Consider the following 25,442-nt stretch of genomic DNA (forward strand, 5'->3'; position numbering starts at 1 on the left):
ATGTCTGCATACCTTTCTCCTGAAATTGTCTAAAGCACCACAAGAGTGCATCCTACGTGTCTGCATAGTCAGCTATGTATGTCTAGTCATCCAGATGGATCATAATATTAACGAAGTATTCCTTATCTCCCAAACACTACTTTTCCTGAGTTTGAATAATCATTAACCACCCATTTGAGCAAAGCAAGGAACAATAATACTCTCAGTGATACTCAGTAATTCTCAGTAATACTGAGAATTGGGATTCCTGTCCTTGTGCCTTCCTGCAACTTTCCTATAATTTAGACAGGTTGTTCTTTTCCATGTCTGTTGTGAATTCTAGGTCTGAAGGCTAAACAAGAAACAAGGAAACTAGTCATTGGAGAAGTGATTAAAGGACTAATAGAGAGTTTGGAGAAACAAGAAGGGATAGAGGTAGTCTTTGGGTGATCGGCACTAAGAGGAAAGGTGCCACCATCTTGTCATTGTTTTGTCATGCTTCTCAGCCCCCACCTGTACTGTCGTATCAATATTCAAGGATGAGGGAGAATCACAGCTTTATTTCCACTGTATAAAGCTGGTATGACATGAGGGATGGGGTAAGAATTTGTATTTAAACATCTGTAAGGTTCCTTTCAGGCTTCATTTCCCTTTCATCAACTGCAGGCTACATTTACATGGGCTTTTACTGAAGATAATAATAATATCACAATTACTGAGCAACTATGGTATCCAGGTAACTATACACACTATTTTTTAGTCCTCATACAACTTTGTGCAGTAAGTAGGACTAACCTACATGACAGACAAAGAAACTTAGGTTGAGAGAGGTTCAGTATTTTGCTCAAGATAAGTCAGAGCTTGATCTATTTGCTTTACTAAGAAGCTTCACTTGGTATGTTTAAACTGTGATACCCGCCTTGATTTCAAACTATTTTACAAAGCTATAGTAATCAAAACAGTATGGTATTGGCATAAACCTGTCACATAGATCAATGGAACAGAACAGAAATCCCAGAAGTAAACCCACGCGTATATGGTTGGTTAATTTTCAACAGAGGCACCAAGGATATACATGGAGAAAGGATAGTCTTTTCAATCAGTGGTGCTGGGAAAACTGGACAGGCACATACAAAAGAATGAAACTGAACCACTATGTTACGCCATTCACAAAAATCAACCCAAAATGGATTAAAGACTTGAATGTAAGACCTGAAAACGTAGAACTCCTAGAAGAAAACATAGGTAGTAAGCTCCTTGACATAAGTCTTGGTAATAATTTTTTGAGTCTGGCACCAAAAGCAAAGGCACCAAAAGCAAAAATAAAAAGTGGGACTATATAAAACTTAAAAGCTTCTGCACAGCAAAGGAAACCACCAACAAAAGGGAAAGTCAAACTACTGAATAGGGGAAAATACCTGCAAATCATACATCTGATAATGAGTTATATCCAAAATATACAAAGAACTCATACAACTCAGTATCAAAATAACAATGCAGTTAAAAAGTAGGCAGATCTGAATATACATTTTTCCAAAGAAGACATATAGATGGTCAACAGGTACATGAAAAGATGCTCAACATCACCAATCATTAGAGAAATGCAAATCAAAACCACAATGACGTGTCAGCTCACACCTGTTAGGATGGCTATTATCAAAAAGACAAGGGGAAAAAGAAAGGCAAGAGGTAACAAATAATGGTGAGGATGTGGAGAAAAAGGAACCCTTGTTCCCTACTGGGAATGTAAATTGGTGCAAACACTATGGAAAACAGTATGGGGGTTCCTCAAAAAATTAAAAATTAGAACTACCATACAATCCAGCTATTCCACTTTCGGACATTTATGCGGAGAAAATGAAAATTCTAACTCAAAAAGATATATGCACTCCCATCTTAGCATTATTTACAACAGCCAAGACATGGAAACAATCTAAGTGTCCATTGGTGGATGAATGGATAAAGAAAATTATATGTATATATATAATTCAGCCATAAAAAAGAAGGAAATCTTGCCATTTGCCACAACATGGATGGACCTCAATGACATTATGCTAAGTAAAATAAGTCAGACAGAAAAAGACATATGATCTCACTTATATGTGGACTCTAAAAAAAACCCCCTAAATCCCAAAACCAAACCACAAATAAAACCCCAGAAAAAGAGCTCATAGATACGGAAAACAGATTGGTGGTAGCCAAAGGGGATGAGGGGGTGAGAGAAATAGGTCAAGGGGTCAAAAACTACAAACTTCCAATTATAAACTGTGAAGCCTCTTCTAGATGGTTTACAGATCTAAGAAAATGCACAGTTCTAATATTCACTAACTGTGTAATACTGTTTGTCTCTTCAATTAAATTCCTTGGAGGGGGAGAGACTGTTTATTTGTAAATCTCCATTACCTAGTACAATGCCTGACATATGCAGATGCTCACTACGTATTAGTGGAATTAAATTAAATACTAATTAATTTCTTTTACATAATGTTAACTTGTTTCCTGAACTAAACTGGGTAAATTAACAATGCAAGACGTCAGCAATTAAACAGTTAATGTGCTTGTACAGGTTTTGTATCCTTTCACCATAATTCTTTAAGGATGCAATCTCCTGTGTAGGTCAGAGAGAGCAAAAATATAATTGATGCCTACACTGTGGAGTGAAAAATCCTGTGGTAATTAAAAATACAGAGCATCAAGCAAAACTTTGTAAAGGGATATCTTTTTATCCCTCTCTCCCTAGAAAGATTCCCTTCCACCCCCCATGTCAGTGATTCACCAAACATCATGGGAGCTACCTGGGTAACTCTGTATCTGTGGTGGCTTAAAGTGATTGACTGAAGACAAGAAAATCCTGTTTCAGTAGAGCACTGTTTGACGACATGCTAAAAAAGTGACAGACACTTGGGATATAAAGATGACAAGTTCTTGTTCTTCTGGGCATGGGGTCTGATTGAACTTCCTATGGAAATGCATCTCTTGGAGGGGAGGGAGTTTGACTGGGTACAGGCGTTAAATTCTCTTTCACTAAAGAATCAGCCCCCACAAAGTAGTGCCTACTTTGTAGGCACTAGTTTAAACTCAGACCTTTTTTTTAAAAAAAATTTCAGACTGCCCCAAAGCTTAGATGACTGAAATTTCACCTTTGAATCCCTTTACCATTACAAGAATATTCATGGATATAACCTGAAGGTAGTTGCTCTAGTCCTTGGGGGCACCTGAAGAGTGGGAACCTGTGTAGATGAAAAGAGTAGTTTTAAGGGGGTAAGAAGGTCTCTCTCCTCCAACACCCAACTAGCTATCTCTGTGCCAACTGTGGGGTTGCAGCTCCATTGTCATGTCTTCTGGTCCAAGGATGCATCTTGCTGGAGAAGAGGATCAAGCTGAAGTAGGGGCCAGGTGCTCCAGCAGTCGAAAGGCTGTCAGGGAAATGTTAGGTAATTCAGCAGCGCAGGGGAAACCACCCTTAGAGAGACAGACTTCCTGAGAATCAAGGATGCAAATTCTTTTAGATGTCTATGCATTAACTTGACTAACACTCTCATAAATGGATGAGTTGGTATAGTCAGGTGAAATCAATCTTAGGCTTCCTCTGTCATTATGTAAATGGAGTAGGCAATCAGGCATGACTAGCAAAAACCAACTCAGTATACAAGATGATACATCACTTTAATTGTACGATTTATCAGAACAACAACTATTAACATACAAAGTACCATTCAGCTCAACTGCAGGTATAGGCAGTGACAAGTATCTAATTCTTCGAAGAATCACTTAACTCCCACAATCTGTCCAGACACATTAACCTAAGGACACGTTTATAAATAGCAAACATGATTTTCACATTGTAGCTTTCTCAAGCATATATACAGGTGTGCAGTCTTGTTGATGGGTTGATTACATAAGCGCTATTCTCGATGTATTCATTCTCTTGACATCGGTGGAGACAGTTATTTCTTTCTGCAGAGTGGATTTTTTCTTCCTCACCATCATTTACAATATTCTGTGAATCAGTATTACTCTTTACACTTCTGAAATAGTAATATTTGAATTGAAGTATCACTGCAGTACAATTCCTTGTGTCTTCTGATAAGTTCCACCATTGTCAAAGAGCTTTTGGTTGTAATCACTCTCTCTCGCAACAAGAGCTCAACTCTACTATTGGGTTTTAGCATAACACACCCTCTTTATAGCTTGCTGTGTTAACCCTTGGCTTCAAGTCCTGATGATGTAATGAGGGTGGGGTGTACTGGCAGTCAGTACATTTCCTTATCACTATTTACAGCCATTTAAAACCATGCTGTTATTAATCCAAGTCCGACATACCTTTTCTGAAATGTTCACAGTGCAGTATTTTTGTGGCCTAACAAAAGTTTTTTTACATCATTAAAAATAAACCTTTTTATAAAAATATAATACTTTAAATGTTTACATCGACAAAACCAGTTAGAGTATACTGTGCCACATGCATTATACAGTAGTAAGCACAAAATCTCACAGAACAAAACATCACAAAAGTCCTGACCAGAGTAACTGTTCATCCAGGTGAAACGGCCAGAACTTTCAATTGCCTTTTTTTTTCCCCTAAAATATGTTTTGCTTAACACAAAACATGTCCTAATGCAAAACTGGACTCCTCCTGATTTTATTGCCTCCAATTGTTTGTGGGGTGGAAGGCTGCCACCTGAGAAAGAGGCTAATATTCCCAGTCCATCGATTCTTTCTCGGCTCTACTTATGAGCCATGATTGGAACCAATAAAGTTTTAGTCAGACGTATTTTGCTTTAAAAACATGCTGAGTTACCTTTAAAAACATTTATCATCACAAATTACTTGTTTCATTTTCAGAGTCATCATTTAAAAAAAAAAAAAAAACAGACAAAACTTCTAAATGTCCACATCCAGATCAGAAAGGCATCATTCTCAAACAGTTGATTTTTAAATGACAAATATTTCACTGTGACTAAGCTATTTTACGAAAGCCTTAACGTTGTCTATGTACATATGTAAATATTCCTACTAATTTATAAACACATTTCATGTCCTGCTGTTTTGAAATGTTGACCGTGTTGTCTATGGATAGTTCTCCAATAAAAGGAATGTGTAGACAAAAATTTAAAAGGGAATGTTTACCTAATGGGCAAATGACAACACCAGTAATAAAAAAATGTGTTGTTCATACAACACATAAAAGTTATTTGAAACGCTTTAAGTCTAAATGAGTGGCCTGGTCCCAGGGATGCCATGTCTTTCCTGGACATGACCACTTCTTTTGAATTTTCTGTGATCAAGAAGCCCTCAAAATGCATTGCTTCAGTTCCCCATATGAAATCAGGTGGGATCCCGATTTTTAAAAATTTCAACCCAGCATTCAGGTTTTGGCCTGAATGTGACAGGAGCGTCATCACAGTTGCAGGATTGCTGTTGGTCACTGGCCTGTGGGACCAAGCTTCTGGCTCCGATGCTTTGTCAGATGAGAAATTCCGTAGAATCCAGTCATTTTAAATAACAATATAAGGTCCTATAATAGTGCAATTTTGGCAAAAGCAAATAATACCTGGTGGCCTTTCAGTGGCCAGGCAGTGAAAAAAATATTGGACAAACTGTGGACTGTTGTTTGGACAGTTCAGTAATGCTTCTCAGAAGGGGGCTGGTGGTACAGGTGCCTCCATCCATCATGTATCCCCCTCGCCATCAACATTATCTTGTGATGACAACAGAGAAGGATATGGAGCGACACATTTGACATTCACGTATGTAGCGTTCACATGGACATAGTGTTCCCCAATGAAAGTAGAGAATATCGCTGATATCCTGGAGACCAGTTCAGAAAAGGATGGGCGCAGTTCAGCTTTAGGGTGCCAGCATTTCAGCATCACTTCATACCTGTTTCAGAAAGGAAACAATGCTGTAAGGACTCTGAAGGCAAGCATTTCTGTAAAAGAAAAGAACGTAAGAGCTACAGAAGATCCTGTTGGAATTCTTACTTACAAGGGATCTGGGCAGTATTCAGGTTGTAGGAGCCTTCTGCCTTGCAACAAATATACTGTTATATCAAAGGTGTTGACATCAGGATAAGGTGGTGCTCCTCTTGTCATCAGTTCCCAGAGGAGCACGCCAAAGGACCACTGGTCAAACAAGGGAAGGGAGAATCCAGGTGAGGGAAGGGTGACCACACAAATATGAAAGGTGATCAGCAGGTCTTCATAACTAAACTTGGTTTAGTGTATTTAATACTATTGCTGTTTTGGGCAAAATCTTCCTTAAAGGCAATCAGTAAGCTACATAATTATGACTCGTTTAAACCAGAATTGGATAAAGTTTAGATTACAAGTAAATGTAAAGTTTTCAAAGTCCACATGATGATTAACATTTCATCAGTAGTTTGTAGCGTGCATTTTCCAAGTTCTCTCTTACAGGGTCAAAGCATTAAAACGTTTCTATCCTTCTTTTTTATAATAGCTTCACTACAATTTTAGATTATTAGTAAAAAAGAAAAGACAAGGCTTCCAAAATTTAAATGCGTGGGATTTCCAAATGAATGTAAGTACTCCTTAAGAAATGTAACCATATCCAAAAGTTAATGCTAAAAGAGAAGGTCTAAGTCAGTAAAAGTAAAAATCCATATTAAAAATCAGAAGTAATAAAACTGTTAGGCATCAAGGCTCTCAACTGAAAATGAATTTCAATAAAATATATTTTGAAAATGTTAAAGGAGGAAATTAATATAAAACAGCTGTAACAGTACTTTACAGGATGATCACAAGGCCACAGAGAGGTTGACTGATTTGCTAAAAATTCCCCAATAAATCTGAATTCACACAGGGATGAACATTTAAGAGTTCTTGACTCTTGGGTCTTGCTTGGTCTACTAAACTTCACTAAGTATGCAATTTCTTGATTTAGAGCACTCTCCTTGGAATAGATCAGGTCATACATATTATCTCGCCCTGGACGTGTGCCAAGGTGAGAATGACACAATGAGAGTAAGTCAGCACGTGTGGGTCACCGAGGACCAAGGAAATCAGTTCTCCCCTAGCAACACTTCCAGGACACTCACAGACCAAGAAGCACATGGCGGCAGGAATGAGGCACTGAGAAAAAAGAAGCTAGGAGGGCAAAGAGAATACAGATCAGACATGCAGGGCAGGAAAACATAACACTGAGAAGCAAGTGTAGCTTGTAACACTCAGCAAGAAGGAGAATAAAGCTTGTGTTTCTGAAAGAAAGAAATCAGGTAGACACTGTGGTTGCCGATACAAATCTCCATTAATGACTTTTTCCCTTTGCCCGAGTGTAAGAACCCTTTAAGGTCACTGACTTCCTTGATCCAAATAGAGAAAACAAACTCCTTCCCAGGTGGGCACTAGATAACTTTGCCCTTCAAAGTCAAAGTTTTCAATGCCTAAAAATCTTATGAGTCACTTCTGACAACTTCATTGTGTTAACCTTCAAGTTCCAGAATTTGCATTAGAATTTAAATCAATTTAACAAGTATCTACTGATCCTTGATGATGCACAAGTAGGTCACTGTTCAAGTTACTGGATAGGCCCCAAGGCTGATTTAACAGGGTTAAGAGTATTATGCAATTAACTGTCACATAGAACAATAAGATCTAATAACTGTGATACAGAGCAATTATAGAAAAGAGGTACAAATGTTGTGAAAAGACAAAGGGATAATAGTGGGGTACTGAGAAAGGCTTTAGGAAGAAAGTGACAGTATAGCGGGTCTTCAGGAACAGGGAGAATATGTTAAATAGATACGTGTATTGTAAGGGCAGAAAGAGTGTTCTGGATGGAGGGAGTGGGCCCAGGGGTAAGAGTACTTGTGTGTTTTTTTGAACCATAAGGACAACAGGTCACTCTTGATGTGTGGAGTAGATGAAGGGACGACGGATAGATAAGGTTGAAAGGGGACCATGTTTTTGAATGTTGAACGTGGGTTAAACTGAAATAGATGGGATGTGACTGGGGTCGAGCTCCAGGAGATTGCATCTGTAAACACTCTGCTTTAGACAAATAGGGGAAGCCGATCCACAACATGGAGACCAGTTAGGAGCTTTCTGAACAGGAGTAGGTGAGGGCTGCTACTGTTTACTGGCAACACAGAACCTTATGAGACTGAACTCCTGAATTAGAGTGGTGGGAAAGAGTACGTGTCATCGAATGAGCCTGGCATGGGTGGGTGTCATGCCCTTTAAAAAAAAGATTGTCTTATTTAATCTTTATCAACAACCCTGTAATGTAATCAGTTTTGTAGATGTTTTAAGGATGAAGAAACCAAAGTTCTGAGAGGCTGATAACTGGTGTGTGATCAGGTTTCCCTAACCAACAGCCTAAGCTATAGGACGCCTGGAGGCAAATTTGCAAAAAAGGGGAAAGAGTTGGATAAGTTTATAAGGAATGATAGGGCTTGGACAATAACTGGGTATCAGAGGAGTGTTGGAGGAATCATGGGACAGAAGAGGTGAGAGGGAGGCAGTTTCCATGAACAGTCTGCATTCCAAACTCCCCATAACGGCTTGGACTGCCAGGTTCGTAGCGGGGAGGGGCAGTGAAGGAGGAGAATGATGCTGACCAAGAAGAGAGAGGCTGATGGGGGCCAGGAGAGGGAAGGGGAGAGAGAGACAAAGGGAGGGGGTGGTGTACAATACCTGTGCGTTGAGAAAGATGGATACAACATTGTAAAGCAACTATACGCCAATAAAAATTAATCGAAAAAGAGGAAAAAAAAAGAATGATGGAAACAAGTCAGTTTAAGCTTCAAGACAGGAGAGCGCTGCCATTCTTGCTTATTGTGTGAATGGTCAAGTCTTTCTGAATATCTGAGCACCAGCAGTGAGCTCACCTGAAGAATCTCTGCCTCACTTTATCAAAGGTGATGCTCAAAGCAGTTATTAGAGGTGAGAGATTGTTATAAGCTATAAAAAGTGATAGAAAGGCACACTGCCGAGGCAATCAAGGAATAGACACAGCCAAATTTGAGCATTTGAGAATAGGTAAATTGAGATACAACACAATTTATAAAAAAGCACAACTGATTAAAAAAATGGATAAATTGATAATATTTAACAACTGGTAAATTGATAACATTTTCAATAAAATTTAAAACTTCTGCTCTTTGAAAGATACCATTAAAAAAATGAAAAGGCAAGCCAAAGACTAGAAAAATATATTGGTAAAAACACATATCTGATAACATGTACCTGTATCCAGAATATATAAAGAACTCTCAACTCAACAGTAAAATAACAAACAACCCAATTTAAAAAACACCAGAAAATAAATTCTGAAACTTAAAAAATGGGGAAAAGACTTGAGTAGACGTTTCACAAAAGGTGGAATAAGGATGGCAAATAAGCACATGAAGAGACGTTTAACATCATTAGTTATTTGGGAAATACAGATTAAAAAGAAAATTAGACGCCACTACAATCTATTAGAATGGCTAAAATCCCACATACTGAAAATGGTAAATGCTGGTGAGGATGCTGAACAACTAGAACTCTTATATATTATTGTTAGGGATATAAAATGATACTGGCACTGTGGAACAGTTGGCAGCTTCTCATAAAGTTAAACATACACTTAACTTACAACCCAGTAATCTTACTTCTAGATATCTACTCAAAAGAAGTAAAAATTATGTTCACACGAAAACCTTTAAGCAAAAGTTACAGCAGTTATACTTATGTATAAGCAATTGCCTAAAACAGGAAAGAACGCAAATGTCCTTCAAGCAGTGAATGGATAAACACAATGTGGGACATCTGCACAATGGAATACTACTTAGGAATAAAAAGGAGTGAATTATTCTGCTATGGAAAAGAGTATTCAAAAAATTAAAAATAAAATTACCATATGATCCAGCAAGCCTACTTCTGGGTATATATATTCAGAGGAAATTAAATCAGTATCTAGAAAAGATATTTGCACACCCATGTTCACAGCAACATTATTCATAGTAGCCAAGAGACAGAAGCAATCTAAATGTCCATTGACAGATAAACGGATGAAGAAAATGTGGTATATACACACAATGGAGTATTATTTAGCCTTAAAAAAGGAAATCCTGTCATATGCTACAACATGGATGAAACTTGAGGACATTATACTAAGTGAAATAAACCAGTTACAAAAATACAAATACTGTATGATTTCACTTATAATGAGGTATCTAAAGTAGTCAAACTGTTAGAAACAGAAAGTAGAATGGTGGTTGCCAGAGAGGCTGGGGGGAGGGGGAAATATGGAGTTGTTCAGTGGATACAGCGTTTCAGTTTTGCAAGATGAAGTTCTAGAGATCAGTTGCACAGCAATATGCATATAGTTAACACTACTGTACTGTACCTTAAAAATGGTTAAGATGGTCAATTTTATGTTTTTGCCACAATGAAAAAAGGAATAACTACTGATACATTGATACTACTGATACCTCTCAAACACATTATGCTACGTGAAGGAGACAGACTCATATTTACTGTATGATTCCATTTATATGACATTCTAGAAAAGTTAAAACTATAGAGACAGAAAACAGACCAGTGGTTTCCAGGTCTTAGCATTAGGGCAGGGGTTGAATACAAAGAGGCACAGGAAATTTTCCGGGATGATGAAACTGTTTCATATCCTGGTTGTTGTGGTGGTGAATATAAAACTGTATGCAATCTTTAAAACTTAAAGAACTGCACAATAAAAAGGGTGAAGAATTGGTATGTTGCACAATGGTGATACCATTAATAGAAATAAAGAAGTGAGGCACTGACAGTTGGCAGGAAAGAATTTGACTTTGAACATGGTAAATTTGTGTTGCTAATGAAAATATCTAGGAAGAGAGATTCAAAGGGGACCCTTGATGGGAATGGTTGAAATCGTTGAGAGAGGCTGACACCTGGGGACCAAAATCCTGGGGGAGAGTTGTGTGTAAGGCTGTGAGAGAAGAAAGAGAAGCTGTCAAGGTAAAGAAAACACAGCCTAAAAGCAGGAGGAAAACAAGATGGTACAGTGTCCCCCGAAACCAAAGAAGGAGGAAATTTCAAGAAGGGAGGAGTAGTTGACGATATTAAACACTGCAGAATGGTGAAGCAGGATGAAAAAGCCAGTTGGTTGAACAACTGAGAAGTCAGTATTGACTTTAATGGAAGCATTTGTACTAAGTGTGAGACACTGTGTAATACTGGGTATGAATAACTGCACATATAGAGACATTCCAATTTTGTCGGAAAGGGCTTCAAGAGTATTCAGACTTTAGCTGAACTCCATCTGGCATTTGCAAGACAGTACACCTTTCTACAAACAGGCAAGTTTTTGCTTGTAGGTCTCAACATACATAAGGTTTATTACATGCTTTTGGAAATGTTCCATGTCAACATTCAAAAGATTGTGCTGTCCTGGAAATGAAACTTTATGCAAATTTATCCATGCAATCAATAACCATTTTCCAAAGCAGCACTGTATGGATTACTCAGGTTCACCCTTTATGTAGTACAGTATAGTGGCTTTGAATAAGAGGGAGAAAGACATAGCACTTCGTATCTATAGAAGCCTGTGTAAATTTCTAGTCAAGTATCTGAGTGACAGCTGTTTTATAAGAAGTGCTAAACCTCCCTGCAGTGTGCGTGTATTTTTGTGGAGATAGTAGTGTGTATACAGGGTTGTCAAAAAGCTCAGAATCCCAACTCTTGCCTTGAGCATCCAAAATTTCATCAGGCTTCTTTTGTTTTAATAACTTTGCTGAGGTGTAATTTATATATCATAAAATTTGCCAATTGTAAGTGTACAGTCGAGGATGTTTAGCAAATTATATATAGTTGTGCAGCTATCATCACAATTCAGTTTTAGATCAATTACAACACCCCAGAAACTTCCCTCATGCCTGCTGGTAGTCAATCTTCGCTCCCACCTTCAGCCCCAGGCAACCGCTGATCTGTTTTCTGTCTCAATCTTTTGCCTCTTTCTAGAAATTTCACATAAATGGAATCATTCAACGTGTAATATTTTGGGTCTGCCTTCTTTAACTTGATACAATGTTTCTGAGGTTTATCCATGATGTAGCATGCATCAGTGGTTCCTCTATGTTACTGAATAGTATTATTCTGTTGTATAGATATACCATGTTTTATATACCCATTCGCCAGTTGATGGACATTAAAATCGCTCCTGGTTTTTGGACATTATGAATAACACTACTGTGAGCATTCATGTGCAAGTCTTTGTGTGGGCATATTTTTTCAAGTGCTTATTAGCTAGCTCTTCATACATCTCCGTGGTAAATATCTATGTAATCTTTTGCCTATTTTTAAAAAATGGGTTATTTTGTCTTCTTATTGAGTTGTAAGAGCTGGTTCTGGCTCTTACCAGTAGTCAAGTCTGGATGAAATGTATGTTCTTTGAGGATGAGTTAATTCTCCCTACCTTATGCCTTCACTTGCCACCATCATTAATGTGTCCTCAAGCCTACCTCTCTAGCACCTGCTTTTTTCATCTTTTTCAGAGTCTTTTAGGATCAGAATCCCAGGCATTAAGCTCTAGCATGGGCTATCACATCCTCTTACCAATCTTATCCACCCTGAAGTCCCATTCCTCCACCTTGTCCTGTGATACACCTGCTCATTGAAAAGACTCCCAGTCACCCTCAACTTATTCTCTAATGACTCCCCCACTTCCTCAGGAACTGAAACTCTGCTTTCACTTAAAGACCACAACATCTTTGAAACTCTTACCAATAGAGGCCACACCTCTCTTTCTTGCTGATTCACAGGGAGGAGGCAGATGAGTTCCCGCCTCCTAACACTGCACTCAGATCCCGGTCCCCTATTATACCTTAAGAGCTGCCAACCCTTTCTCTTTTGCAATCTATGTCCTCCATTAACGTTATTTTCTCCCAATCTTGTTTGCTGATGTCACCAGTTAACACTTTTCCTGTTTTCAGTTGTTATCCTCAAGGACTGAGACATTAACATTTTTCTAACTCCACATATCATAGTCCTCTTGACTTATTAAAGGCAAATAGAATATGCCATCCACCACCCAGGCTCCTCAGCACACTCTGGACCAAATCACTTAGGTCACTCAGCTTCCAAGACCTTTCTTGTGCACTGAGTAGCAGTGGACTCTGCTGACCATATCCCATTACTTCTTGAAACTTTCTCTTCCTCTGAGTCTCCCACCTCTCTCCTTTTCTCCCTTACTTCATGTATGTAGGTTCCTCTGAATAATTGTATTTGGACTTTCAAAAGCCTATTTCCAGCCTTGTCCTCTGCTATGGATTGAACTGTGTCCCCCCTTTCCAAATTCATATGTTAAAACTCCAACTCCCATTGTGATGGTATTTGGAGGTGGAGCCTTTGGGACATAATTAGGTTTAGATGAGGTCATGAGGATGGGGTTAGTGCCCTTACAAGAACAGACACCAGAGAGCTTACTCTTGCTCTCTCCCTAGCATGAGGCACAGTGAAAAGGTGGCCATGTGTTTTCCTCACCGGAAGCTGACCACACTGGCACCCTGATTTCCCACTTTTACCCTCTAGAACTGCGAAAAATAAATGTCCATTGTTTAAGCCACCCAGTCTGTAATACTTTGTTATGGCAGCCCTAGTTGACTAAGACAACTAAAGAGTTTGTACAAGCTGCAGATCCACATTTCCAACTGCCTGACAGACACTTCGCCTGTTTGTCCTACTCCCAAGTCAAACTCAATATGTTCAAGGTTCAATTGGTATTTTTCCTCCTAAACCGGCTTTTGCTCCTCTGTTTCACATACTTGTAATTGCACCAGTATATAACTTTGCTCAGCTTTGACTTTCATCAATTTCTTGCTAAATATTGTTGATTCTACCTCTGAGATGCCTTTCCTTCCAACTCTTTTCTGTTCTTACAATTTCTATATTATTTCAAATTCTACCTCTCACTTTGTCTTCCTGCATCTACTCCTCTCAAAACATCTTACAGAATGAAGAAAGGCTGTAGTGTAATCTGATTCACTTTAATGTTTCCACATGGCCAGAGAATAAATTCCAGACTCCCTAGTTTGCTTTCCAAGGATTTCTATGACCTACTATGAAAATATTTTTCTCAATTTAGTCTCACAAGTTCCCTTTGCGCCTTCTATTTTTGCTGAATCACTGCTGCTTACTGTTTCCTTAGAACTTTACAGATCTGTATACTTTCCTGCCCCTTTGCCTCACCTGGATTGGCATTTTTTCATTGTCCATCATTTCCATCCTCCTTTAAGGCCCATTTCAAGCACCACCTCCTCCACCAGGTGAAAGGGCAGTGTGGTAGATTTGGCTGCCCAGGTGAGTCTGCCCATGGTCTTGCCTACCCTCATAGCTCAGGTGCACGCCTTTAGAAGCGTGCAATCCTCCTGCAATGGAGGATGACCATTGCAGATAAAGGAGGGCACTTTTCTAGCTAGGCCCACACTGCTAGACGTGCCTCAGTTACAGCTTCTTCTGCCCTTGAGCTATGAGTGGCTGGACTAATCCCAGTCTACTTTGTGTGAGTTAGTGACGGACATGCCTTCCCATTCCTGCTGAGCAAAAGCTCCTGGAGGACAGGGTTCATATCTGGTTCAGCTCTGGGCTTCCCAAGGACTTAACATGCTATTCTTCTGGACAAATGTTTCCGAATGAATGAATTTATGGAAACATACTATGGGTACCTGTTAGACAGTCAAGCCCGTTTTTACTTCTGAAGAAAACTGAAATAAGTGGTGCTGAAGGTATCTTTTTTTTTTTTTAATTAACTTCCTGGGACTTCCCTGGTGGTGCGGTGGTTAAGAATCCCACTGCCAATGCAGGGGACACATGTTCGAGCCCTGGCCCAGGAAGATCCCACATGCCGCGGAGCAACTAAGCCTGTGCGCCACAACTACTGAGCCCACATGCCACAACTACTGAAGTCCGCGTGCCTAGAGCCCATGCTCCGCAACAAGAGAAGCCACCGCAATGAGAGGCCCATGCACCACACCGAAGAGAGGCCCCTGCTCACAGCAACTAGAGAAAGCCTGCGTGCAACAACGAAGACCCAACGCAGCCAAAAATAGAAATAAATAAATTAATTAATAAAAAATTAAGTTCCCATAAAACTACTAAAAAAGTTAGGTATGAAAGTAAAAGAGGAGGTTGGGGTGATCAATACATTACCACATCTGACTTGGTGGTAAATTTCTGAGTTTGCAGGCTCTCTAAAGCCATCCACTTCACCGGCAGTTTTGCACCTGTTTTGTTGTGTACGCTATAGTATTCCTTATCATACACGTCTCTGGCAAGGCCAAAATCAGCAACTTTGACAGTGAATTTTTCATCCAGCCTACAGAAAGAACAAAAATTATTACTGGTGGCTGAAATAGAATAATTTACAGTGATGCTGAACCTCTAAAGATTAGAATAAGGGACTTCAGTATTTGAAATCCATAACTTCTGAAGGGAGGGCTTCATCTGGCCTGTTTTGACTAACACTAAATTACAATGGAATTCTTGACATTTCCATTTTAAATTCAACAGACCAAGGAAAGAGATTATAAATGATGCGGCATAAGAAAATCTTTTTTGCTTTCATGTAGATCTGGAGAAGTAGTAAAATTGGCCACCCTCCCAGCTTTCCTTGGTTGCTAAATCGAGTATGCCAACTGACTACCCAAAGCAATCACTAATTTTCACTTGCCAGCTTATTAGCAATACTTAGTTTTATGGGGGAGATATGAGAGGGGACTGTTATTTTCCTTTTTCATTCTCAGTGGGCTAGGCTAGTACGTACAACTCTTATGTTCCGCCAGTGAGGTAACAGAGAAAAACGATACACAGTAAAGCATCTAGGAAAACAGCAAGGTTCAACAAAAATCAATTTCTTCTATCTGAGGCTATGTACCTTTTGTTTAAGCTGGCTTTTATGTTGTTACATTGACCAAAACCAAGGTAGGAAATTAATAGCACAGTTCTTTCATTCACACGTACCATGAGCCATGAATCAGTGCCATGTAAGGGAAAGCACAAATCAACTACAAACTGTTGACTGTTGTATTATACAGCCCAGGCAGACAGACACAAATAAAGTTCTTTGTATATTCATTCCCAAATACCATTTTTGGTAGGGTTTCTGCAGGCTGACTTCAAATCCACTCTTGGGAAGTTACAATATGTTGGTATTTGTGTTACCAGCCCTCTCCTTTTCACTGCAAAATGCTGAAGATCAAATTCTCCCTCCCAAAAACTAATGCAGTGTGAAACCACAACACTGGGGGCTATGGGCGGGAAGGAAAAAGAAAAGCAAGAGCACACAACAGCTGTTTAAGACCCCCTCTGGAGAATTCCTTTTAAATTCTGTTTGATAAAGCCTGAAAGCCCCACCTACATCCCCAGTGCTTACATATCGATTTAAAACTGTAACGGAACTAACGGACTTTGGCATGAGAAGAGAAAACATCCTCTCTAGCCTTGAACAGTGGAAAACAGATTCCTCCTTGTCACTTAATTTGGACTCTGCAGGCACAGAGATTCTTCTACTTACATACAGTTTCTTGCAGCCAAGTCTCTGTGGACAAACTTTTTGCTTGCAAGGTATTTCATGCCTTTGGCTACTTGAAGACCAAAGCCAATAAGATCTTTCACAGTGGGGTTCTGTAATCAAAGAGAATTGGAAACGCATAAACTAAGCATTTACTGTTCTAGCTATGAGCTCAGAATTATGAAATGTTTATAAGAATGACCTTGTTTCAAATAATAACTTGTGCCCTGTTGATAACAGCAATAATTTATTAAGTATCTGTTATTTGCAAAGTACCAGGCTAGATGTCTTTATAAACTCTGGCTAATCCTTATATACTCACGTCTGTGATATGGGCTCCATTTTCCAGATGGGGAACTGGAGGTGTTTTAAAATGTAGGTTTTATTATTATTTAGGTGTGGTAAGGCCAGCAGATGGGAACAACTGCCATCGAAAAGGCTGTTACTCACAACTCCCAAGAGAAGGAGGCATGCCATGTCATACAAGGCCACTCAGGGAAGCACCAGTGTTGGTTAATAAGGAGGCAGAGGGAGCAAGGGGAAAACACAAGCAAGAGTCTGTATTGTGGCTTCTGTGGGAAGGAATGGGTGAAGCAGGCTTAGAATTGGCTGGTTTGAATAATTTCAGTGGGCTCTGGGGTATAGGGACTGTCCCTAGTAGTCTGGTACCTGGTCTTGAAGTGATCAGGGCAGGTGGATAATGTCCCAGAGTGTGAGAGCACTTTAAAGGAGGTGGCTGGGGTATGGGCTCTGGAGTGGTTGGTTTGGTGATGAAAGGCATGCTCTTTGAAGGTGAGTTGTTTAATACCTCTGGGAATTTGCTAGTCCTGGGAGGGGCAGTCTCTCCAGGGTCAGCATGTCCCCACAAGTCAGAGCATCAGAAATACACGGTTAATACAAGGATGTTCCCAGAAAAATACATCACCCCAAACCACTCAGATGCTAAGTTGTGGAGTTAGGGTTTTAACCTAAATCTGTTAGACTCCAAAGCCCACACTGTAGTGAAATCAATCACATCAGAAGCCCTCCTACTGGTACTGAAGCACCAGTGGCCTGGACCCAACAGAGAACAGGAAATCTCATTCTCCATAAGCTCAACACACAAAATTGGATGGACAGAGTAATGCCTTTAGTACCTATGAGAACTGTATCTGAAATCACATAGATGTCACTGTGGCTGATAGCCCTACTGGTGCCTGGCCATCAGGAACAGGATATCTCTTCTTCAGCAGCCACTGTGGAGTTTGTGAACTTAAGAGGCAGACAGTGGGGACTCTGAAAGGAGGGCTACAGCCCTCCTTAATGCATACAGCATGTGGAGAGGCCATTTCCTGTGTTTTAGGCTTCTCTAAGACCTATCTGTTAGTGGTTGTAATAAGTATAGACTCCTTGGACTATAAAAGGCCATGATACTGTATAATAGGAAATCTCTATCATGCTTTAACCCTGGGGGAATAATACCTAGAGAAGATGGCATATCCAACCAGATGAACTCATCAGGGTAATGGCAAGAGTTAGAGTGGAAAAGTGGGTATGGTAAGGCCAAAGCTCTGTGCTTTGTAAGGTAAATTCATCTTATTTGCAAAAATTCACTGCCAGGGAATATTTTATTCTTTTGACTGAATGCAAAATATTTCTTTACTGTCCTAGAGCTTATTTCCTCCGAGAACCTGACCTCATGTTTATGAAGCTGTTGATCAAGAGTAAAGCTACTCCGTAACTCCCAAAGAGGCCTGATCACAGGAGCCAAGAAGCAGCCAGGGGCCATCTGTGACTTCAGTTCTGGAGACTCCTTCTTCCCTCCCTGGTCCTGGCCTGGCCATTGTTTGCTCAGCCTTTAGGAACCAGCATAAATGTCACTTAGAAAACCCTCATTTGCAAGCATCTAAGAACCTCTTTTGTAACCCTGAGCTCATTCATTCAACAAATATCTCCTGAGAGTCTATGTGCCAAACACTATTTTAGGTGTTACTGCTACAGCAGTGAACAAAATTAGCTACCCTCATGTGCTTGAATTCTAATGGGATGTGTGTGTATGTGTGTGTGTGTGTGTGTGTGTGTATACATATATTATTTATTTATTGCCTAGTAGAGCACTGTTCAATAGAAATATAATACAAGCCACATATGTAATTAAAATTTTTCTAATAGTCACATTAAAAAATTAAAAAGAAACAAGCAAAATTAATTTTCACAATATATTTTCAATCCAGCACATCCCAAATATCATTTCAACATGTAATCAGTATAAACAATTATTGATGAGATATTTTACTTTCTTTTTTTATACTAAATATTCAAAACCTGGGATGTATTCTATACTTACAGCACATCTCAGTTTGGACTAGCCACATTTATGTGTGGCTTGTGGCCACAGTATTGGATAACTCAGGCCTAGTGTATGATATGAGGGTAAGTGTGATGAAGAAAAACAAAGCAGTGGAGAGGAGCAAGAAAGAGGGCATGAGGGTGTGGTGGTCAGCTGCAACTTCAGACAGGTCAGGGAAGCTTCATTTTGAAGATGACATTACAGCAAAAAGCTGAAGTTGATGACTGAGATATGTGGATATTTTGGGGAAGAGTAGTCCAGGCAGAGAGAATAGCAAGTGCAAAGGTCCTGAGGTAGAAGAGTGGGTGGCAAGCTTGAAAAATAGTAAGAGACCCATTTATAATTAATTTTCGATGTATTTCTTCCTTCTAGGGTTAAAACTCCTTGAAAGCTGAGGCTCATTCTGGCTCTACGTCTCCTGTGTGGTACTTTTTCTGGCATATAGTAGGTACTCAAAGATGAGTACCTATCCAGCAGATGGTACAGCAAGGATGTTGCAGTGCAGGTAAGAATCACTGCCCCCAGGAGACCCTTCTAAATATCACTATCTTCCTACTAGGATAGAGGATTTTGAGGAACCAGCGAATTGAATTGGCCTCTGTCCATTTGAATGGTGCAAACATTTTATATGTGCTTCTTTGGCTAAAAGCTTTTAAAAAGGTTCAGAACAGGCACATTTTGGAAGACTCGCTGGCTTACAGCTAGTTCATGAATTAGTAGTTTGGTAATATACTTACGTGAGTCTCATTTCTAATGAAATTTCGAAGATCCCCATGTTTCATGTATGGTAGGACCACCAGTGGAGACCCCTCACTTCGAAGGCAGATTCCCAAGAGCGAGAGAACATTGGGATGACTAAAATCTTTCATGATGATTCCCTCGGTCAGAAATTGGGAAACTTCTCCTATGTCAGTGATTCCTGAGAAAGCCAGCAGTGGAGACATTAACCTCATTACAGGGACAACGATTACTTTGTCAAGTTCAGAGAGGGAGAGCAATGGAATGTAAAACCATTGGGCTACATCTTGCCCTGATGCCTTATCATCAGAGTGTTTCTTTACAATACTTCTGAGTGAATGATGTCACCTGTGCTGCACTTTTTTTTTTTTTAAATTTTATTTTTGGCTGCGTTGGGTCTTCATTGATGCGCGCGGGCTTTCTCTAGTCTTGGCAAGGAGGGGCTGCTCTTCATTGCGGTGCACAGCCTTCTCATTGCAATGACTTTTCTTGTTGCGGAGAATGGGCTCTAGGTGTGCGGGCTTCAGTAGTTGTGGCATGTGGGCTCAGTAGTTGTGGTGCACGGGCTTAGTTGCTCCACAGCATGTGGGATCTTCCCGGACCAGGGCTCGAACCTGTGTCCCCTGCATTGGCAGGTGGATTCTTAACCACTGCGCCACCAGGGAAGTCCCTGTGCTACACCTTTAAGTAACCACCTGTACCTGTTTTTGTAAGAGTCTAGCAATCTGTTTGTCTCATGCAGAACCATAGTTTGTCTCTTACAGAAAAAGGAGACAGAAGCAGGCCAGTCCATTTCTGTAGTGATTGTCTAGGGCAGGGGTTGGCAAACTTTTCTGTAAAGGGCCAGATAGTAAATATTTTTGGCTTTGTAAGCCTTATGGTCTCTGTTGCAAATACTCAACTCTTGCCATTGCAGCGCAAAAGCAGCCACAGACAATAGTGGCTGAGTCTCAATAAACTTTATTTATGAAAACAGGCAGCAGGCCATAGTTTTCCAATCCCTGGAGTAGGAGGATTTGAAGACCAAACGTTGTCTATGGTATCTAAGTAGACTATTTTGTTATAATAGTTTCTAATCATTTCCAGATAGAGATCCCGAGGGCCTGACAATAGTCAGCACTAATAAAGAGTTAACAACCTTTAATTTATTAATCTGATTAGTATCAGTGTCAGTGATGAGATTCTTCTACAAATGCAATGCATTCCAAGACCTGGAAGTCCATCTGGACCAAACAGAGATCAGCACACACCAGGGACAGAGAAAGATTTGTTGGCATTAGGACTGTTCTGAGTACAACTGGCAGGGGTACTCTTTAGTGAGGCAAACTTATTGACAATTATACTTAATCCATCACAGTTTGTAGTTAGATTTCATATAAACTGTCCCTTTAATTACCTTGTCGTTAGCCTTTCAAAAAAATGAACCATACAGAACACTGCTCAGCGTGGAGATTTATGTTTAAAAAAGCTGAAATATTTCTGGCAATAATGTATCTTGTAAGAAAACCTTTCACGTGTGCATTGAAAGCTTATTAATTCCAATACAAATCTGTAATATATCTTGTTAACATTTTTTCAGGCTGCCTCAAACTATGAGCAGAAATTTAGAAATGGGGGTAGAAAAGGCAAGCACACTGACCTGACATGTGAGACCTGTCAGCAAAGGTGGAGCCAGGAAAGCTCTAGTATGAGGAGTATATTGGGTTGTACAAGACAGTAATTTATGCCATAATTATGGATCTGGGTCATTAATAAAGTCTTAGTTTATGTTTGGAAGCATTCCATGTTTCTTTTCTCTTTTTTTTTAAGCAAAATTTAATAACATGCATACATGGGAGAGACCCAGGAAAACTGAGTAACTCCAGCATTCCCTGCTTCTTAGAAAGAGTATGCATTCCATTTTAAAAAGATTTTCTCAATAGCAGATAATATTAAAAAATATATGTCTAGCACTAAAAGAGGGTAAGTATCACTTGTTAAGGAAGTACATTTATGTGGAATACCTCATTCACCAAAAATGTGGATAAATGAGATATTACCACATTTACAATTTTTCAATTTTCTGCTGGCATATTTTTTTCCTGTTTTCTTATTTCATTTTTTATCTTTTTGATGGAAGTCATGGTTAAAAAATAATTATAGTAATGTCTCTGGGTAAAATGAGTCATTATTACTGTATGTGCCAACATGCTTCCCATAGTTTCCATAAATATCACTTGTAAAACAAATATTATAAGCCAAACATATTTAAATGATACTTAGGCTCATCCAAGAACCTCATTTCTCCTTCATTCTTACTTATGAGGGCTCTGAGGGATAATTTCTGAGGAAACATTTCAATAAGAATTTTTAAAAATAAATTTATTTATATATATATATATTTTTTAAATTTTTGGCCGCGTTGGGTCTTCGTTGCTGCATGCGGGCTTTCTCTAGTTGTGGCCAGTGGGGACTGCTCTTCATTGCGGTGCGCGGGCTTCTCATTGCGGTGGCTTCTCTTGTTGCGGAGCACGGGCTCTAGGCGCGCGGGCTTCAGTAGTTGTGGCTGCAGGCTCTAGAGCACAGTCTCAGTAGTTGTGGCACACGGGCTTAGTTGCTCCGCGGCATGTGGGATCTTCCCGGACCAGGGCTTGAACCTGTGTCCCCTGCATTGGCAGGCAGATTCTTAACCACTGCACCACCAGGGAAGTCCCATCAATAAGAATTTAGATCAAACGACTTTTCAGGATTAGATCCATAATTCCAGCAGCTGCTGATTTTTCCACAAGGGAAAGTGTAAATCAACGTTTTATTATGAACTATTTATTAGTTTGCAAACCACGAAAGTGTACTCCACTGTTAAATAAAATATAACTTACTATTCAAGGATTTCACAGCACAGTGAATTTTCTTATCATCGTTGTCCAACAAAGTCCCATGATATACACACCCGAAATGTCCTACATGAAAGAGGGAACTTGGTTAGTGCCACATTACTTTTAATTGTGCAATATTATTTATTAAGCTCTTCATGATCTTCATTTCTCTTTTTTTCCTACATGGAAAAAAAGTGCATTGTTTCTTATGCTTTTGATTAACAATACCACTATTTGTGTGTGTTTGTGAAATATGTATACGTAATTAATTTCACCCAAAGATACAAGCAATATGATTATTTAATACATGGTAAATATTTAGGTGATGTAACTGTTATTAAAGGTTAACATAATAAAATATTCAACCACAGTGGAACCACTGAAGACAGGAGTAACATCTGCCTCGTAAAAGAAACATTAGTTTTAAGGATCAAATAACATCTTTTAAATATGAAAAATGAAGTTTTACCCACATAAAGAAATACAATAAAATAAGCTCCCTATATTCCAATAAACTGAAATGAAATAAAAATGTCACCATTAGAAATAAGATTAGCATTACAGAATAAGGATTTCCCCCTTTAGTCACCAGTTAGTTTGTAATCCAGGTTGGCAGAAACTGAAAGGCAATCGCCCAAATGAAGCAAATTCACTCTGAGTCATTTCATCTAGTTCTCTGGTTTTAGCCACATCACTTTCCCAATGGTAGCCTTTCATCCAGTGGCAGTAATTTTCCCCAGAGGTGCCAAATGTCTGATAGCTGTGTAAGTCATTAAGTTGTCCAGCTGGCCAAGACCCCCTGAGTGCCTAGCATGTGAGTGTTGGGCATTAGTCTACTCTCTTGTAATGCAAAGATGACTAAATAAATGCTCTTAAGGGCTCACGTTCTACTGGGGAAAGCATATAAATAAATAATAGTTAATACTTATAGAATCATTCATGATTATTACTTTATAAGAGAGATAATTGCCATTTTTAGCACCTTTCATGATAAAATACTAATTTTACAATATGTAGAATTAGAACATAATTAGTGAAGCCACATACTCTAAAACTGGTACAATTACTAGGATTTACAGGCTGGTAAAAGAACTATATATTACTCTGATGTGAAACACGTTTGTTAACAGCGAAGCTGCTATTTGGGAAGGGGAGCATGCTAAGGATTAAAATCTGGAGTATGTGATAGAGGAATGTGTTGACGCTTTCACAGGAAAATGGGAAGGCCTCGTGAACACAAAAGGCAAATTGTCCCATCAGCTTCTTCTGCATCATACTGGCTGATGTCTCTGCTACCTCTTGCAGCGCACACTGAATAAAGAGGGATCAGAGGCCATTCAGTATTAAAGGTAAAAGCTTTTTAGAAAAAAAGGGAAGAGTGGAGTTCATTTCCTGGCTTCCGGTTGGTTTCTTTTCCTGCTCAATGTTTCCTCAAATACTGTACACGCTAGCTGTTATTGCTGCTCTGGCTGGCTTATTACAAATATTCATTCCTCTTTGTATAAAGAAATTGGAGTGCATTGTAGAGATGATGTATGTTGCTTCAGATCAAGGGAAGGCTATAAATTCCCTGTCTCCTGATGCTGTCCAGCAGTATACAAACTGCTATAAACCAGGACTTCATAGAGTTAGTCACTATTCTCAGGGTAGAGAAAGACTGGAAGGAGATAGGAGTAAAAATATTGGAACTTAACAGAATCATTTTTAGAAGGAAGTAAAAGGCACGTTTCAAGAAATTATAGTTGTCATTATGAAAAAGGTGAGGGAGGAATGTGATTTATTTCTAATACGTTTGGGAGATTATCAAGTTGTCTCCATGCACAGGGACAAATCCCCATGGATGTGATTTGCAGGGCTGTATGTCTGCAGAACAGAAATCAAGTGCACTTGTTATCACTGCTCTGTCAGTTGCTTTCACCATTGTCTAATTCCTAATCTGCAAAGGCAGAAGATAAAATGCTTACTGGAAAATCGTGTTTAACAAAAAGCTGAGTGGAAATACTTACCTCTTCCTATGACTTCATTGAAATGCACAATCAGGCTGCTTGGCCCAATCACGACGTGCTGAACTGCCTGGACCAGCTCTGGATTTAGAGCACTGAGGTCAATGTGGACAGTATTTTGCAGTAATGGACTGGATATATCAGAGTCCCCACTAGTTAGGATGGGGGATAGGTCTGTCAGAGGATACTGCACTTGTCTGCATGACCCATTCTGAGATGAGTTAGGAAACTGGTCTGCAAGATAAAGCAAAATTATTAGAAACAACAGTGAAACCTCACTTAGTGGGGACTGCAACAGGGGCAGCAAATTGAATTAATAACAAAACCAAAGTTTAAATTTAAATTTAAAGAAATGATGGTTGTATCATTGAATGAGGCTAGGAAAAACCCTTACAAAGGAATTGGTTTAATAAAATTGGGAAAAGATACAGGTATGCGTGTGTGTGTTTAAAAAAAAAATTATTGATTCTCTTGTAAGAATATTAAGCAGTAACTTTGAAAGCTTGTTTCCCCTTTTCATTTCCTTAGACATTTCTCTTTTTAGGTATAGCAAAAACCCAAGCTTGAGATTTGTTTTTTAATATACTATATTCTTAAGAATGCAAAGCAGCAAAAATAGTAAGCAACTGCCTGGCTCCCACAAAAATCCAACTCAACTATAAGAAAATGAAAAAAGATGCCTTTTGAGAGACTAGTGTTTATTAATGGAATGAATTAGTATTGCTCAAAACCTATGTGGATTCCTGGTCAATGAAAAATATGTAAAGTGAAATATTATATATCTATATCTCTATATATAAATATACACCCATACACACAAACGACTAGAAATATGCAATGGCTAAAATTTCAGAACTGAAAGTTTTTCACATTCGTGGTAAGTTCTCCATATTGTGGTGATGGCAGCAGATCTAGTGTTATCACTCTTTAGAGAAAGCAGATTAGAATTGGGTTAGTGTGCCATTCTCATTGCTTACTTGAGGACACTTGGAAAGGGATCAGATCAGCATTCCTTGTAAATTGATCTTTATA

General features: G+C 39.2%; 1 protein-coding gene across 2 annotated transcripts in view; it reads right to left on the minus strand.

Moving 5' to 3' along the window:
• Nucleotides 1–3,645: 3,645 nt before the first annotated feature.
• The window catches only part of MET (MET proto-oncogene, receptor tyrosine kinase), a 128,349-nt gene continuing 106,552 nt past the window's right edge, over nucleotides 3,646–25,442 (minus strand). Inside the window, exons 15-21 of one of the 2 annotated variants that reach the window (XM_082661474.1) lie at nucleotides 24,414–24,644; nucleotides 22,411–22,491; nucleotides 19,552–19,733; nucleotides 16,489–16,598; nucleotides 15,126–15,291; nucleotides 5,968–6,104; nucleotides 3,646–5,862 (exon numbers count right to left, since the gene is read on the minus strand). In XM_082661474.1, coding sequence (XP_082517600.1) covers nucleotides 5,652–5,862; nucleotides 5,968–6,104; nucleotides 15,126–15,291; nucleotides 16,489–16,598; nucleotides 19,552–19,733; nucleotides 22,411–22,491; nucleotides 24,414–24,644 — 1,118 coding nt within the window. In that variant the 3' untranslated portion in view covers nucleotides 3,646–5,651. Of the gene's footprint in view, nucleotides 5,863–5,967; nucleotides 6,105–15,125; nucleotides 15,292–16,488; nucleotides 16,599–19,551; nucleotides 19,734–22,410; nucleotides 22,492–24,413; nucleotides 24,645–25,442 lie in introns of those variants that run through there. The other variant, XM_082661475.1, reaches the window with a different exon arrangement.

The sequence above is a fragment of the Grampus griseus genome (assembly GCF_964374135.1).
Source record: "Grampus griseus genome assembly, chromosome: 9".
In the NCBI taxonomy this organism is placed as follows: domain Eukaryota; kingdom Metazoa; phylum Chordata; class Mammalia; order Artiodactyla; family Delphinidae; genus Grampus; species Grampus griseus.